This window comes from Crotalus tigris, unplaced genomic scaffold (genome assembly GCF_016545835.1).
Source record: "Crotalus tigris isolate CLP2741 ecotype Arizona unplaced genomic scaffold, ASM1654583v1 scf7180000024339.11422700, whole genome shotgun sequence".
Lineage (NCBI taxonomy): Eukaryota > Metazoa > Chordata > Lepidosauria > Squamata > Viperidae > Crotalus > Crotalus tigris.
Genome location: NW_024100509.1, coordinates 1,441,587 through 1,456,307, shown reverse-complemented (window position 1 = coordinate 1,456,307; position 14,721 = coordinate 1,441,587). Strand labels below are relative to the sequence as shown.

The following is a 14,721-nucleotide window of genomic DNA, read 5'->3' as shown; positions in this document are numbered from 1 at the left end:
TGGTAATTCTCCAGTACAGGAGATGGATAACCCACGGATGGGTTTTCTCTGTCTGCCTGCTCTTGAGACCAAGTAGCCAAAGCTTGACACGCCCCCACTTCCTGTGGAGTCCATTCTTAACTTGGTCTCTGCTCGGAGAAGACTCGTTTTGGCGTGGCTCTCAGCTTATCAGGTTAGACAAGAAATCCATTGATTGATTATCCCTTGATAATTGGCTTCCCCTTCCCAAAAAATTTCCACCTATAGGAATTTAACCACAAAATTTTCTGGGGATCAGTCCTGATCTCAAACCTAAAATTAAAAAGGGGATTGGTGGGGAGGGAAATTTCCCCACAGATATCAGCCAGCCCCAGGGCTCTGGGGGGTGAAAAGGGGGGGAAGAAGGCATCAGCAGAGACTGCTTGCTGAACCTTTTCCCCAACCACTAAGTTTTCCTTGGGATCATCCCTGATCCTATATTAAAATTGAAAAAGGGGGTGTGGGGGGGGAAAACTCCCCACGGATCCCAGTCAGCCCCAGGGCTCTGGAGGTGGAAAAGGGGGGGAAAAAAGGCATCAGCAGAGACCACTTGCTGAGCTTTTCTCCCCAACCTTCCAAGGGATTTTTTCCTCAAATTGGGGGAAAAAATAACAATCTCCAGGTCCGGATTCAAACTTGAATTCGGATCATCGGAGATTCCCTAGCAGCCCAGGGCAACCGCGGGCGCCATTTTAGTTGCCGTTTTCAGACAACAAAGGCAATCCCTGGCTGGGATTCCCTTAAAACGTCACAGCGCGCCAAATTTAAATCCCCGGGCACAAGCAGCTTCTGGGAGGCTGCGGAGCTTATCTTCAGAGGGAAACGAAGCACAGGAAGGGAGTAAGCCCCAACCAAGAAACGGAGGCTAGAGAACCCTCCTGGGATCTGCAAAGCCCTTTTTCAGGGAGAAACGAGCTGTGGCTGCCATCTCTTGCCAGAGAAAGGCAAACCGAGCTTAAGGAAGCTCTACATCATATCTGGAATCACTGATAGAGGCGGAATAGGAGCACACAACCAGCGCTCCACCCCCGATACACACATATAATAATAGGACAAAATATAATAATAATAAAAATAGATACATAAATTTTAAAAACAAAAATAATAATAATTAAAAAAAAATTTTTTTTTTAAAGCTAAAAATTAAGCGACTGCAGGGCCAACAGGCCTAAAGACACAACACACAATATTATCATCATCACCATTATTGTTGTTGTTGTTATTATTATTATTATTTTATTATTATTGTTGTTCCTATTATTAGTATAATAGTAATAGTATTAATAAGAATAAATTCCGCTCTAGGTGACCGCCATTTGATACCTGCTGTGTATTAAGTCAGGCCTACAGACCCTTTTGAGGTCGCCACTGATATTTTTTGCCTCCCTTTTCCTTTTTCTACTGGTGCACGTTGCCTGGTCACCTAAGGCCTCCGGGCGGAACCCAAAGAGTGGTTCCAAACGTGCCTTCGGTACCTCCCTCAGCTACCGTGACCTTAGCCCAGAGAGAATATTTTTGTTGTGGTCGGGTGATCAGGGGAACAGTCCTGGTACTTGTTCCAATTTCGCTCCCGCCAATACTTGCCTGCCTGAGCGTCTTCTCAGTTTTTCTGGGACTGCTCAAGCGGAATGGAGGGACCCTCGTTGCCTCAATCCATGAGCACGACCCCTCCACCTCCCAATTACGGCTGCAACACACCTTCTGACCAGAAGGCGGCAGGCAAGTGCAAAGCGAAGACAAAACACTCGCTCAAGAGGCCCTCCAAGTTGGCGGAAAAGCAAGCCAGCCGTAGGCACCAGGCCCTGGAGAAGGAGTTCTCCAGAGCGCAGAGGCAGGCCCAATTGGAATTGGTTCAAATAGCGGCCACCGAGATGGAATTACCATTGGGTCCATCCACATCAACCCAGAGCGCGTGGTCCATTCCAGGAACACCGCAACCACTGGATCCGCCATCTACATCAGCCCAACAAACAACCACGGCGGCAGGCACAACCACTGAGTCCAACTCTCCACCTGCGGTCACCACACCCAAAGGTAATGACATAGGGGACATCTGGGCAGATGGATGGCTAGAGGCCCTATTAACCAAAGTGGTGGACCGAGCCCTAGCACAGCGCTCCGCCCACTACGACCAGGGGCCCTCCATCTCAGCCATGCCACACTCGGAACTCCCCTCAGAGTCCTCAGGCATTCAGGAACCCGTCTCCCCGGCCCAGTCCTCCATGAGTGGTTATTCTTCACCACAAGAGGAGGATCAACCTGGGATCTCTATGTCAGAGGATGAGGAACTTCCCCCTGAGCCCCCCTCAGGGGGATTATTTAATCCCAACCGCTTCCTCACGATACTACGCAAGGCCACAGCCATTGCGGACATGGGGACGGATCAGTTTTCTCAGCCGCAAGCGACACCGGCCACCACATCCAGACCCGTATTCGTAGAAAAGGTGACAACGCAACACCATATACCTTGCCCCGCCATTTTCCTGAAAGGGATCAAGAAGCCATGGGACTCTCCCGCTTCCTTCCCATCAGTGAGTGGTACGGACAAAAAATTATACAGCACTGCCACAGACCTCAATGAGGCCTTAGAAATTCCTAAAGTAGATGAAGCCTGGACCCCCTTGGTCTCCCAGACAGCCATGGCTGGGGACCTAGTGGAGGCCCTTAAGGCAGATGACAAAAAGTGGGAACAAGCCTTTCGCAAAACCCACCAGACAGCGGCATGGGCCATCAAAGCAGCCACCTCGGCCTCCTTTTTTGTCCGGGCCACCCTCATCTGGTTGCAACAACTACAAACCATAGTTCCTATGGAGGACATACGAACACACCAGGACCTGGCTAAGATGGTAGCAGCCACGGAATACGCTGCAGACGCAACGTTCCAATCGGCCATTTTTTCATCCAGATCCATAGCATCCAACATAATTGCCAGGAGAATGCTATGGCTAAAACACTGGCAAGCTGACACCAAGGCTAAGTGGCGGCTAGCGACCGCCCCTTACTCAAGCAACGGTCTGTTTGAGGAGGCCTTGGACCCCTATCTTGTAGAGAACAAAGACAAGCGGAAGGTCATGGCACACTTGAACAAAAGGTCAGACAAACGTACCACACCTTACTTTCGTAGGCAGTCCTTTCGCCAACCGACAACCACGCCTATCAGTCAGGCACCCAAGCCATTCACTCCCAGGCAGAACAAACCGTACGGCCGCCCCTACGACAGACCGGGGTTCCAGCCCAGACAACAAAACCAGTCGAGACGACCCTTTCGTGGAACGGGTCGTCCGTACCGGAAGACAAAATGACTCCTACATAGACCTACCCATTGGAGGAAGACTAGCTCACTTCTTCCACCAGTGGGAGCAGACCTCCACGGACAACTGGGTACTACAAACCATCCAGTCCGGGCTGTCCCTGGAGTTCCTGGTCACACCCCCAGACCGACTCATCAACTGCTCGGTCTCCAGGAACCCCACCAAACGCAAACTCATGCAGGAGGCCATCCAACACCTGTTGGACATTCAAGCAATAGAACCGGTCCCAGCGGAATACAGAGGCAGAGGATTTTACTCCATCCTCTTCGTGGTTCCAAAGACTTCAGGAGGATGGAGGGCAATCCTGGACCTAAAAAACCTCAACCGCTACATCACATACAAAAAATTCAAGATGCAATCCCTTCAGTCCATCCTGGGAAGCATCAGAGAAGGAGACTTCCTGGCATCGATAGACCTCACGGAAGCCTACCTTCACATCCCCATCCACCCAAACCACCACCGGTTCCTACGTTTCTGTTACGGGGGAAAACACTTCCAATACAGAGCTCTCCCCTTCGGTCTATCTTCGGCACCCAGGGTATTTACCAAGATACTAGCAGCGGTAGCCGCCAAACTGAGAAAAATCCCAATACGCGTCCAATGTTACCTAGACGACATACTAATCCAAGCAACATCCCTACAGACAGCTCAGGCGGACGTAAGGACCGTCATTCGTGTCCTCCAATTACACGGATTCTCAGTAAACTTTCAGAAGAGCCAGACAGTTCCCTCGTCCAGGCTGCTGCATCTGGGGGCCATGATAGACACAACCAACTGTATGGTCTATCTCTCCCAAGACCGGGTGGCCGGCATCAGGGAACTGGCTCGCTGGGTTCACAGGCAACGTTCAGTTCCGATACTAACACTTTCCCAATTATTGGGCAAGATGGTATCGGCCATAGCCATTGTACCCTGGGCCAGGCTCCACCTACGGGAACTACAGTGGTTTCTGCTCCCGTACCAACGGCAGAACACCAGCGCATCCAACCACCTAGTCAGGGTCACGGCACAAATCCGCAGGGCGCTACGCTGGTGGTGCTCTCGGGCCGTGACTAAGGGGTCACCCTTCAAGGAACCAGTCAGAGTTACCATCACTACAGACGCCAGTCTGTATGGTTGGGGAGCCCATCTGGACTCCCGGTTTGTACAGGGACGTTGTTCCGCCACGGATCTGAGAAACAACATCAACTGGCTAGAACTCAGGGCTATCCACCTAGCCTTGCAACAATTCAAAGACAGAATCAGAGGCCACCACGTTCTAGTCCTAACAGACAACGTAGCAGCCAAGGCGCACATCAATCGGCAGGGGGGGACCAGATCAAAAACCCTGATGACAGAGTCACGACTCCTATTCAGCTGGGTAGAGCCCAATCTGAAGTCACTAAAAGCGGAACACATATCGGGGGTCAACAACCAGCAAGCGGACTTCCTAAGCCGCACCACAGTGGACCCTTCGGAGTGGGGGCTACACCCGAACTTGTTCCTAGACATCTCCCGCAAGTTCGGGTACCCGATCCTCGATCTGTTCGCATCATCAGACAATGCCCAGCTCCCCAGATTTTACTCTCGTTACTTCAACCCGCGAGCAGAGGGGACGGACGCTCTGAGAACTCAGTGGCCTCAGGGTCTGCTTTATGCCTTTCCCCCACTACCACTCATACCGGCGGTCATCCGAAAGCTGATTCAGGAGCGGGCAGAAGTGATCCTAGTAGCACCATATTGGCCACAGAGACCGTGGTTCGCCGACCTGATGAACCTGTCTCAGTCGCCCCCATGGAACATTCCCCCTCATCAAGTGTCCCTACACCAGGGAACCATCAGTCACCCGGAACCCCAATGGTTACAACTGACCGCCTGGCACTTGAGCGCCAGATAATGGCACAGGAACTATTCTCTCCCGGGGCCATTACCATAATTCAAGCTTCACGCCGTCCGGCAACAAACCGCATTTATGACTCCACTTGGAAAAATTTTTGCCTTTGGTGCAGGGAACGGCAGTTTGACTTACACAAACTCTACATCCCTCAGATAGTAGATTACCTCTTGGAGGGACTAGACAGAGGCCTCGCCCCCGCGACCATCCGCAGGCAAGTGGCGGCCTTGTCCACCCTCCGTCACCTGCACGGATTCGGTTCCCTTAGCTCACCACCCCAGGATCCGCGCCTTTATCAAGGGCGCCTATAACACCAGACCTCCAGTAATTCACAGGTACCCGTCCTGGGAACTACCGCGAGTCCTTCACGCACTCACTCGGTCACCATTTGAACCATTGGCGACCGTTTCCTTGCGACACCTGTCGCTAAAGGTGGCGTTCCTGATTGCCATCACATCGGCCAGACGAATTTCGGAACTGGCCGCACTGTCAGTCAGAAACGACCTATGCATTTTCCACAAGGACAGGGTGGTCCTTAGGTTAGATCCTGCCTTCATACCGAAGGTGAATTCACTCTTTCACAGGACACAGGAAGTAATTCTCCCAAACTTCTGTCCAAATCCAACACATGACCGGGAGCGGCAGTGGCATACATTGGACGTCCGCAGAGCCTTGCGGCGTTATATAAAGCGTACAGAACCCTTCCGCAAATCGGAGGCCCTATTTGTGTCCTTCCAAGCGGGCACCTTGGGGCGGAAAGTTTCCGCGGGCACCATTGGAAGGTGGATCCGAAGCTGTATCGCAGAAGCTTACAATGTATCATCCCTGCCGCCCCCAAGTCATCTCACAGCCCATTCCACCCGAAGCGCTGCAACTTCGGCGGCATGGGCTACCCAGGCGTCAATCGAGGAAGTTTGCAGGGCCGCGACATGGTCCTCGCCTTCCCCGTTTATACGACACTACAAGATAGACCGCTTTGCATCGGCGGATGCCTCCTTTGGTAGGAGGGTCCTCCAGCAAGTTGTCTCAGAGATCAATCTACCGGCCTTATCTGTTTCCCACCCCTTGGGACAGTGAGGCTTTGGTACGTCCCATCCATGGATTATCCATCTCCTGTACTGGAGAAGGGGCGTTGGTCTTACCTGAACGCCTTTTCTCAGTACGGAGATGGATAATCCACACCCACCCCAAGGCCAGCAGGCCGCTAGTAGGGAGCTGAGAGCCAATACCTCGTCAATCATCAGCCAATTCGCCCTCGTTAAGAATGGACTCCACAGGAAGTGGGGGCGTGTCAAGCTTTGGCTACTTGGTCTCAAGAGCAGGCAGACAGAGAAAACCCATCCGTGGATTATCCATCTCCGTACTGAGAAAAGGCGTTCAGGTAAGACCAACGCCCCTTCTGGTAAATTGGGCATAAAAGTTGGGAAGAAGAGAATGTAACAACAAGCCCATATCTTATGCTTAGTCGCTTCAGAGCTTTGGTGGCTCATCAGAACTGAGCCCTTATTAATGGTTGGGGTTTGTTCTGTTTCTTTTGTAGCTGACCTTATTATGCTTGGATTAGCTACACATGAACCAAATTTTACTATAATCAGAGAAGAATTTAAGCCTAATAAACCTAAACCGTGTGGTCTTTGTAACCAATTTGGACATGAAACTAAGGACTGCCAAGGCCTACCAAAGGAAAAACAAGGGGAGGTAGGTTGAATTTACTTAACTCCTTTTCATTATACTAATATGCTATTCAAAGTGAAAGATTGAGAAGTGCTTTATAGAGTTTCTGGCTTAATCATAAAGCTTACCTTTGATAAATAGTTGCTTTATCTTACATATATCATGGGATGGTAGCATTTGTAAGGAAAGACACAGCAGTATTTATTGTCTTGAGTTATGATGAATTCCCTCTTTGAGAGAGGTGGGCTGTTTAGAAATATGAAAAATAAATAAATAAATCTACTCCAGGCAATAAATTTGATTTTTTGGGGGAGCAGCAAAGCTCCATTTGAAACCAAGGTTTGAAGATAAAGTATGAGTCCTAGTTTTCTACAATGATTCAGATGTTATTATTTTTCAATTATGCTTGAATACAGCATTGGTGGCTAATTTTTAGTTTGTTCCTGTGCCTCAGCAAACTCTCATGGACAACAGGCAATCCCTTGCCTGCACATGGTTTGACTTCATTGTTCACTCTTCCATGCCATCCTCTTTTTGTTTTACCCAAATTACTTATTAAGCTGACAAATATCTGCCACCAGGGAACTACTATAACTGATCTAGGCATCCCAGTTTGTTTATCTACCATATAGTCACTAGAGCAGAGCTATTCAAACTTTTTCAAGTTGTTGAAATTATGAATTAAAAACAAAACTTCCCAGAGCACCTGATCATTAGGCCAGTTTCCAGTGATAGAAAATCAGCTGTGTTCAAGGAATTTATACTTTACTCTAGATAATTAGAATTAAGAATTCTGTTTTTAATCAGTCTCTAATATAATAGGTAACTATAAAGCTGGGAAGTAATAACTACAGTTACATTTACTAGTTTTTCAGTTGCTATTTCTGATATCAGGTAAAAATAAAGCAACATAATTGGGAAGCCCCCAATAAGATATGTTTAAGAAAGGAACAAGGGAAGTGTACTTATATGAGTATGTGGACCATTCCAAAAAGTTTCCATGCTGTTTCTAAGGCCAACCAAGATAGATAGACTGGATGATATGATAAAAGTTATCCTGCTTTTTTGTACTACTGGGATAGTTGGTATGCTACCTGGGAATAAGCAGAAAAGGTAAGGGAAAACAAGCTGTGATTGTTGCTCTCAATAAGCCATAGTGCTAAGCCATTATTTGTTCTCTGTATGAATATAGTATTGCTCTGAAGTAAACCTACTAAAAACAGAGTTTATCCTGGATTGGTGGATCATGAGGGAGAACTACCTTTGCATAAATGCAAAATGTCATAAATATGGTGGGACCAGAATAAACAAAGGGTGGATCAATATTAGAAGATTAGCAGTGTACAGGTAGTCCTCGACTTATAACCATTTTTTTAGCAACAGTTCGAAGTTATAGTGGCACTGAAACAGTCACATAATTAAAATTTAGGTACTTGACAACCAGCATGTATTTAAGGATGGTTGCAGTGTCCCAGGGTCATGTAATTGTGATTTGCGACTTTCCCATCCGGCTTCTGACAAGCAAAATAAATTAGGGGGGAGCTGGATTCACTTAATAACCGTGTAATTCACTTAACAATTGCAGTGATTTGCTTAACCATGGTTAAAAAAAAGGTTGTAAAATCTGGCGTGGCTCACTTAACCGTCCTGCTTAGCAACAGAAATTCTAGTCCCACTTGTGCTTTTAAATTGAGGATTACCTGTACTCCTAAATACATTTACTTTAAGAATAAATTTTGTTGAACAAAAGTGGACTTTTTTAAAATAAACTTTATACTATTTTAAAAAAAAAGATTTCACTTAAATTTATAATGGAAACCAGAGTCCAAAACTCATTTCCTAAATGCTAGTTAATTTAGAGGAATTTTTATTAGGTTTACTTTAGGGCAATTCTGTCAATACAAACTATTTCAAAATGAATCTTAGTGTAAATGGCATGTCATTTTTCACCTTTGCAGCACGATCAGTTTGCAGATTGTCCTCCTGGTATGGAACAAGAATTCATATTTATTCGCTTATGTGTTTTGAGAGAAGTAAGTAATATTAGTATATATTTTGAACAAAGACAGCTAGGCTGTACAATGGGTCTCGAGATCCATTGCACACACTGAGATACTTCTAAGTAAACATGCACAGAGATGTTATGCAGCAGTCAGCAAACAAGGTTGCCATGGTAGCCAAGAATTTAATTCTGACAGTCAGCTAAGAGAAGCCAGATGTCTTGGCCTTGTTTTTGTTCATTGTCAGCATTTTCCCCAGTAAGCAGCTAAAGGTGCCCTTAAGGCAAGATGCTCCTCGATCATGAGGAAATGGCCAATTACTTGAATTCTACTAAAGGGAAGGGTAGTTGGTGGGAAGCTGAGAGAACTTGAGAGATGTATGAGAAGGGGGGGGGCTATTTGACAGCTGACCAGAGTAAGAATAAGAAAAGGAAAAAGCAGAAGCAACTGGTATTTCATATTATTTGTTCATACAATGTAGTTGTTAAATAAAGTTTACAAACACTTGATCCTCTGAGTGAACAAGAAACAATATAATAACTCTACACACTTAAGATACCATTTGTGTATGTGTGTGCACCTTTGAGTCAGTTTTTAACTTCTGGTGACTGCATGAACAAGTCCCTGCAATTTTCTGGTAAGATTTTGGAAGTGGTTTGTTATTGCCTTCTTCCAAGTCTGAGAGAGAGGCTCAAGGTCATCCAGATGGCTCTGTGTTTAAGGCTGGACTAGAACTCGTAGTCTTACAATTTCTAGCCTGATAACTGAACCACTACAGCAAACTGGCTCTCTTTAAAATATTATATTGGGGGGAGGAAGCGTGTGTGTGTGTGTGAGAGAGAGAGAGGGGGGGGAGGATGTTACCATCACTAATATATATAAACTGCTTAAGCTTATAATGTTGGGGTTGTGACAGTAACATTTTCAATTATGCCTATTTTATATTTAGAATAAATTAAGGAAAAAATCATGCAACCTTTCATCCAGTAAATCCAGTTCTGCCACAGTTGATTTACCTTTAATCCTCTTTCATAGTAGCCCTTTTATATCTCTTAGATCAGGGCTGCAGCTGGCTTTGGCTTCCTAAGTCATCCATTTGCTAGCTCCTGCATCTTCCTCATTCTGACTCTTTACAGGTTATCCTCAACTTACAACCACAATTTGGACCAGAATTTTTGTTGCTAAGTGATGCAGTTCTAAAATGCAGTGTCATGTAATCACATTGCTTAGCACTGGCACTCTCCATTGCCATCGTTAAGCAAATGCCACTGGTCATCAATTGAGGAACCACCCCAATCCAATCCATTCTGGGTTTGGTCTTTCCCATCCCTGAACCTCAGAAAAGTAAGGGACTACCTCCTACTACCCCTGCTTGCCTATCTCTCTCTTTTGATCCTCCTGCACCCTGTCTTGTGGGGTGGCCAGCAGCCCCAGAACTGTGCAGCTCTGGGGCTCTTTTCCACACTATAACTCAAAGGCATCTTGGAGTACTGTGGCCCTGGAGCCACAAAAAGCCCCAGAGTTACAGCGCAAAGTCACAGCTGCTCCAGGAAGCCTCAGCCATAGCAGGCTGGCCCAGCAGCGCAATGCAAAATTTAGCATCCTGGAAAGTCCCCAAAGTGGCCAGATGCCACATCACCCCAGGAAGCCCCAGCCACCCAAGCCCAGAACTAGCTGAAATTCCCTTTGCCAACCTGCACTCCAAGGCTCTTGCAGCCCTGCGCTTCACTGCCTCAGCTGGCCTTTGCCTTCTTCCACTGCTGACCTGCCACCATGGCCCTTGAGAGGCCGCTCCTTGCCACGTGTGGCCTTCTTCCTTAGTTTTCCTGAGGAAATTGCTGTGCATGACCTTGGGAAGAAAGCAAGGAAATGGTGAAGGTCAGCTAGGGTGACAGGAGCTGCTGAGGGGGGGGGGGCAAAAGAGCAGAGATGGGGAACTGAAGCATCACAGCATTTGTAAGAGTGGATGGACAGCCAAGCACCAGAGTTTTGACCAGATGACCCCAGGGGCACTGCATCAGCCATAAATTTGGGGAACACTCAAACATCTCCTTGTTCAGTATCACCATAACTTCAAATGCACTGATATGCAGGTTCTGAGTGAATGGTCATAAGTTGTGAACTACCTGAACCTTGAAAGGTGTTCTCTTCCAAGTCTAGTCTTGTCTGTAAAGGTGCATCCTGTAGTGAAAAAAGAAATGTCTAGAATGGACCTTTTTGTAGGATGGAAATGCTGCTTAGGATTCCTTTCGCAGCTTTTTTTAGATCACATGTTGAAAACAGATGCTGGCTGGACAGTGTTTTAGTGCAAATGAAGCCTGAAAGTAATGGATTGCAAAAATAAACAAACAAGCCCTAGGCTACTAAAAAAAAGCGTTGGAAGATGGGGACATATTAAATATGCGAGGTTATTGGAGAGGAATTGATTTGGAATAAGTATTTGCCAGTGAAGGAGAGCTATAGAGATTCAAGCTGATGGGAAACATGACTGTTTGTGCTTCTAGCCTTCTGATTAAGAGATGGACTGCGCTTGCTTGGTAGAAAGGAAAAGATATTTCCTATGTTCTCAGACACACATTCACAATATCCCCACTAGACATCTGACATTTGATTTCTGTTAATGCTTGAGAAAATGCTTCATTTTTGTGTCTCTCTCACTCACTCTCTTTAAAAAAATTCTAGTATTTGGAAAGAGAGCTAACAATGGCCAGCTTGCCTTTCACTTTTGATGTTGAAAGAAGCATCGATGACTGGGTTTTCATGTGTTTCTTTGTGGGAAATGATTTTCTCCCTCATTTACCCTCATTAGAGATCAGGTAAGAGAAACAACTTTATATCTAGAAACACTTAAATGTTGTTAGGTATTGATTATTGCACTTAAAAAAAACAAAGTTTGGTCATTATTAATGATCCTTACTTTTTAGATTTGCACGTTCTTGTTGTGTAATGGAGAGTGCTGTTTGAGAAACACAAGTCCAAAGCTCCCTTGGGTTTCAGTTCACTCATTTGGATCCAGCTGATAAAAGCTGTTCCAAATCAGTGAACTTTATAAGGCTTTGAAAAGCATGACTTTCAAATACCTTGCTATTTTGCTTTGCTTATTTATGGCGCATGACAGCTCTTAGCTTTTTTGAGACTGTGCTCACTGTCTCTCATGAATCTTGGCTCATTTCCCTAAATTAGAAGCATGGTCTTTAGTTATTTGTAGGCTTGTTGCTTTTTTGTCTTGTACACGGGATTTAAAGTGCCTCGTGCATAAATTAAATATTTATCTATATTCTTATCTGTTCTAGATTCAGTAAACATTATAGAAGAGAATAGCAGGCAATAGCAACTTCACATATTAATAGTTAAATACTGATTTAAACTCTGCTAAATTTAGTGTTGTACAAGCATACTTCTTCATAGGCAGTACAGTTTTTCTTTGCTCTCCTCACTCTGTGTGCCCCAAATCTCCCAACCCTCCAGAATATATTTAGAGATTGTGGCATGGAAGAGGGAGGAAGAATTTGTTCTGCCAGTAGATGTCATACCATCACTAGGATAGCAACTTGAATATAACTCTTTCAGTGAGACCATCCAAAAAATGGGTGAAATGATTTTATTCTTGTATTGCAGGGAAGGAGCAATTGATCGCCTGGTGAACATATATAAAAATGTTGTCCACAAAACCGGAGTAAGTGATTCCTCCAAACACTTCATGTAGTAACATAAGAAAGAGAAAGGTTACTTACAATTGTATTCTGCAATTTACAGGGTTATCTTACAGAAAATGGTTATGTCAACTTGGAAAGAGTGCAGATGATAATGCTGGCTGTTGGAGAAGTTGAAGATAGTATTTTTAAGAAGCGGAAAGATGATGAGGTGAAAGGGCTATTATGAAACTCTGTTGTGTGTGTTTTTCTCTAACAACATTTTTAACAATGAATACATATGGTTATTCCATTCTACACTACAAGTAGTTCTTGACTTATGCCTGTTCGTTTAACAATGCTTCAAAGTTATAACAGGTTAGGAAAACATGACTTACAACTATAGTTGCACTTATGACACTCATGATCATGTGATTGCAGTTTGGGTACATGTCAATTGGATCATATTTACAACAAATTGCAATGTCTTGTGGCCACACGACTGCAAGTTTTTTCTGATTTCTAGCAAAAAATACCCATTGAGGAAGCTGGTTTCACTTAACAGCCACTTAAGAACCACCGAAAAACTGTCATAAAATCAGGAATGACTTGACTTATAAACATCCCTTACAGTGGAAATCCTGATCTCAGTTGTGGTTGTAAATCAAGAATTTCCTACAAATCAGATGAAAATAAATTTGTATTGGATTCAACATTTTGTTTTTCTGTTAGTTTTATTTAACATGAATTGAGAGTTTTAAGGAGAAACATACATAAAGCAGTGTTGGTTAGTTAGGAAAAAGTATGTCTAAAATTAGTATATATACCAATAAGTATATAATAAGTATATATACTTATTTAAAAAGTGTATTTGTGTGTATTTGTGGGCATAGAGCTTCCTTTATTACCAATTTGTGCTAATTTTCCTTCTTTTTCTGTGAGGGTTATACAAAAACCATTAGCTTGATATAACATTCCAAACATATATACTTAGTTTGTTAACTGCATCCAGTGAAGTTAGATCTGAATATGACCCATTTTGTAAAATCTGTGAATTAGGTAATTGACAGTTTATGTATATGTACTTTAATAGGATTCCATAGTTTAATAGGATTCCAGATTGGTTTAGAAGAGCAACATACTTTGTAGCAGGAAAAGGAATCTTCTGCAGAATGGTTGTTTAGCAAAAATAAACTATATCTGTTTGAATATTTTAATTTCCTAGTAAATGCTAATGTATACTTTCTATGTATTTTATGGGGCACATAGGAAAATTTCAAAAGAAGACAAAAAGAAAAAAGAAAAAGAATGAAGGTGAATACAAATCAATTCCTATTCATTTATAATGTTAACTTTAAGCTTTGCATTGTTAATCTAAAATATTATTTGGATACACAAACACATTCAGTATATGGTCCTTAGATCCTAATTTAAATCTGAGGCACAAAAACAAAAAGACAATGTTCTGTATATTTTCTCAGAAGTCCCATTTTCCAAATAAAATTATGGATAAAGTTGTTGTTGTTAGTTGCGAAGTCATGTCCAACCCATTGTGACCCCAATGGACAACGTTCCTCCAGGCCTTCCTTCCTCTACCATCTTCTGGAGTCCCTTTAAGCTCACTCCTACTGCTTCAGTGACTCCATCCAGCCACCTCATTCTCTGTCGTCCATTTCTTCTATTGCCCTCAATCTTTCCCAGCATTAGGCTCTTCTCCAGTCAGTCCTTCCTTCTCATTAGGTGGCCAAAGTACTTGAGTGTCAACTTCAGGATCTGGCCTTCTATTGATTTGATAGAATTCACGTTCCTTTTTCTGCAAATTTGCATCTTTTTCCCAACCTTGCTGCCTTTTGATAATTTTAAAATGCAAATGCAATATGTTTGCTTGCTGCTTGAAAATAATTGAAAATTCCTGTTATCTCTCCATTACCTTGACCCTTCTACCTCAGTCCTACCACTTTCTCATGTACTGTATACCAATGAGTAAAGGGCAGCTTAATTCAGGAGTTAGCTTTTAAGATTGATGCAAAATGTCTCATAATAATTGAGTTGTCCTTGTTCAGTTGGTGCCCTGTTATCAACTCCAGCTACCATAGTCATCAATGGCACTAATAATTCTGCAAGGTGAACCATATATGTATACAAATTACCTTTTTTTATATACAGAACATGCTTTGACTGATGCTGTTAATTTAATAAAATTTTATTTGTGT

General features: G+C 44.1%; 1 protein-coding gene across 1 annotated transcript in view; it reads left to right on the top strand.

Moving 5' to 3' along the window:
* The window catches only part of XRN2 (5'-3' exoribonuclease 2), a 99,117-nt gene that overhangs the window by 31,889 nt on the left and 52,507 nt on the right, over positions 1-14,721 (top strand). Inside the window, exons 9-14 of the mRNA XM_039325971.1 lie at positions 6,743-6,900; positions 8,835-8,909; positions 11,559-11,692; positions 12,495-12,552; positions 12,633-12,740; positions 13,778-13,822. Coding sequence (XP_039181905.1) covers positions 6,743-6,900; positions 8,835-8,909; positions 11,559-11,692; positions 12,495-12,552; positions 12,633-12,740; positions 13,778-13,822 — 578 coding nt within the window. The remainder of the gene's footprint in view (positions 1-6,742; positions 6,901-8,834; positions 8,910-11,558; positions 11,693-12,494; positions 12,553-12,632; positions 12,741-13,777; positions 13,823-14,721) is intronic.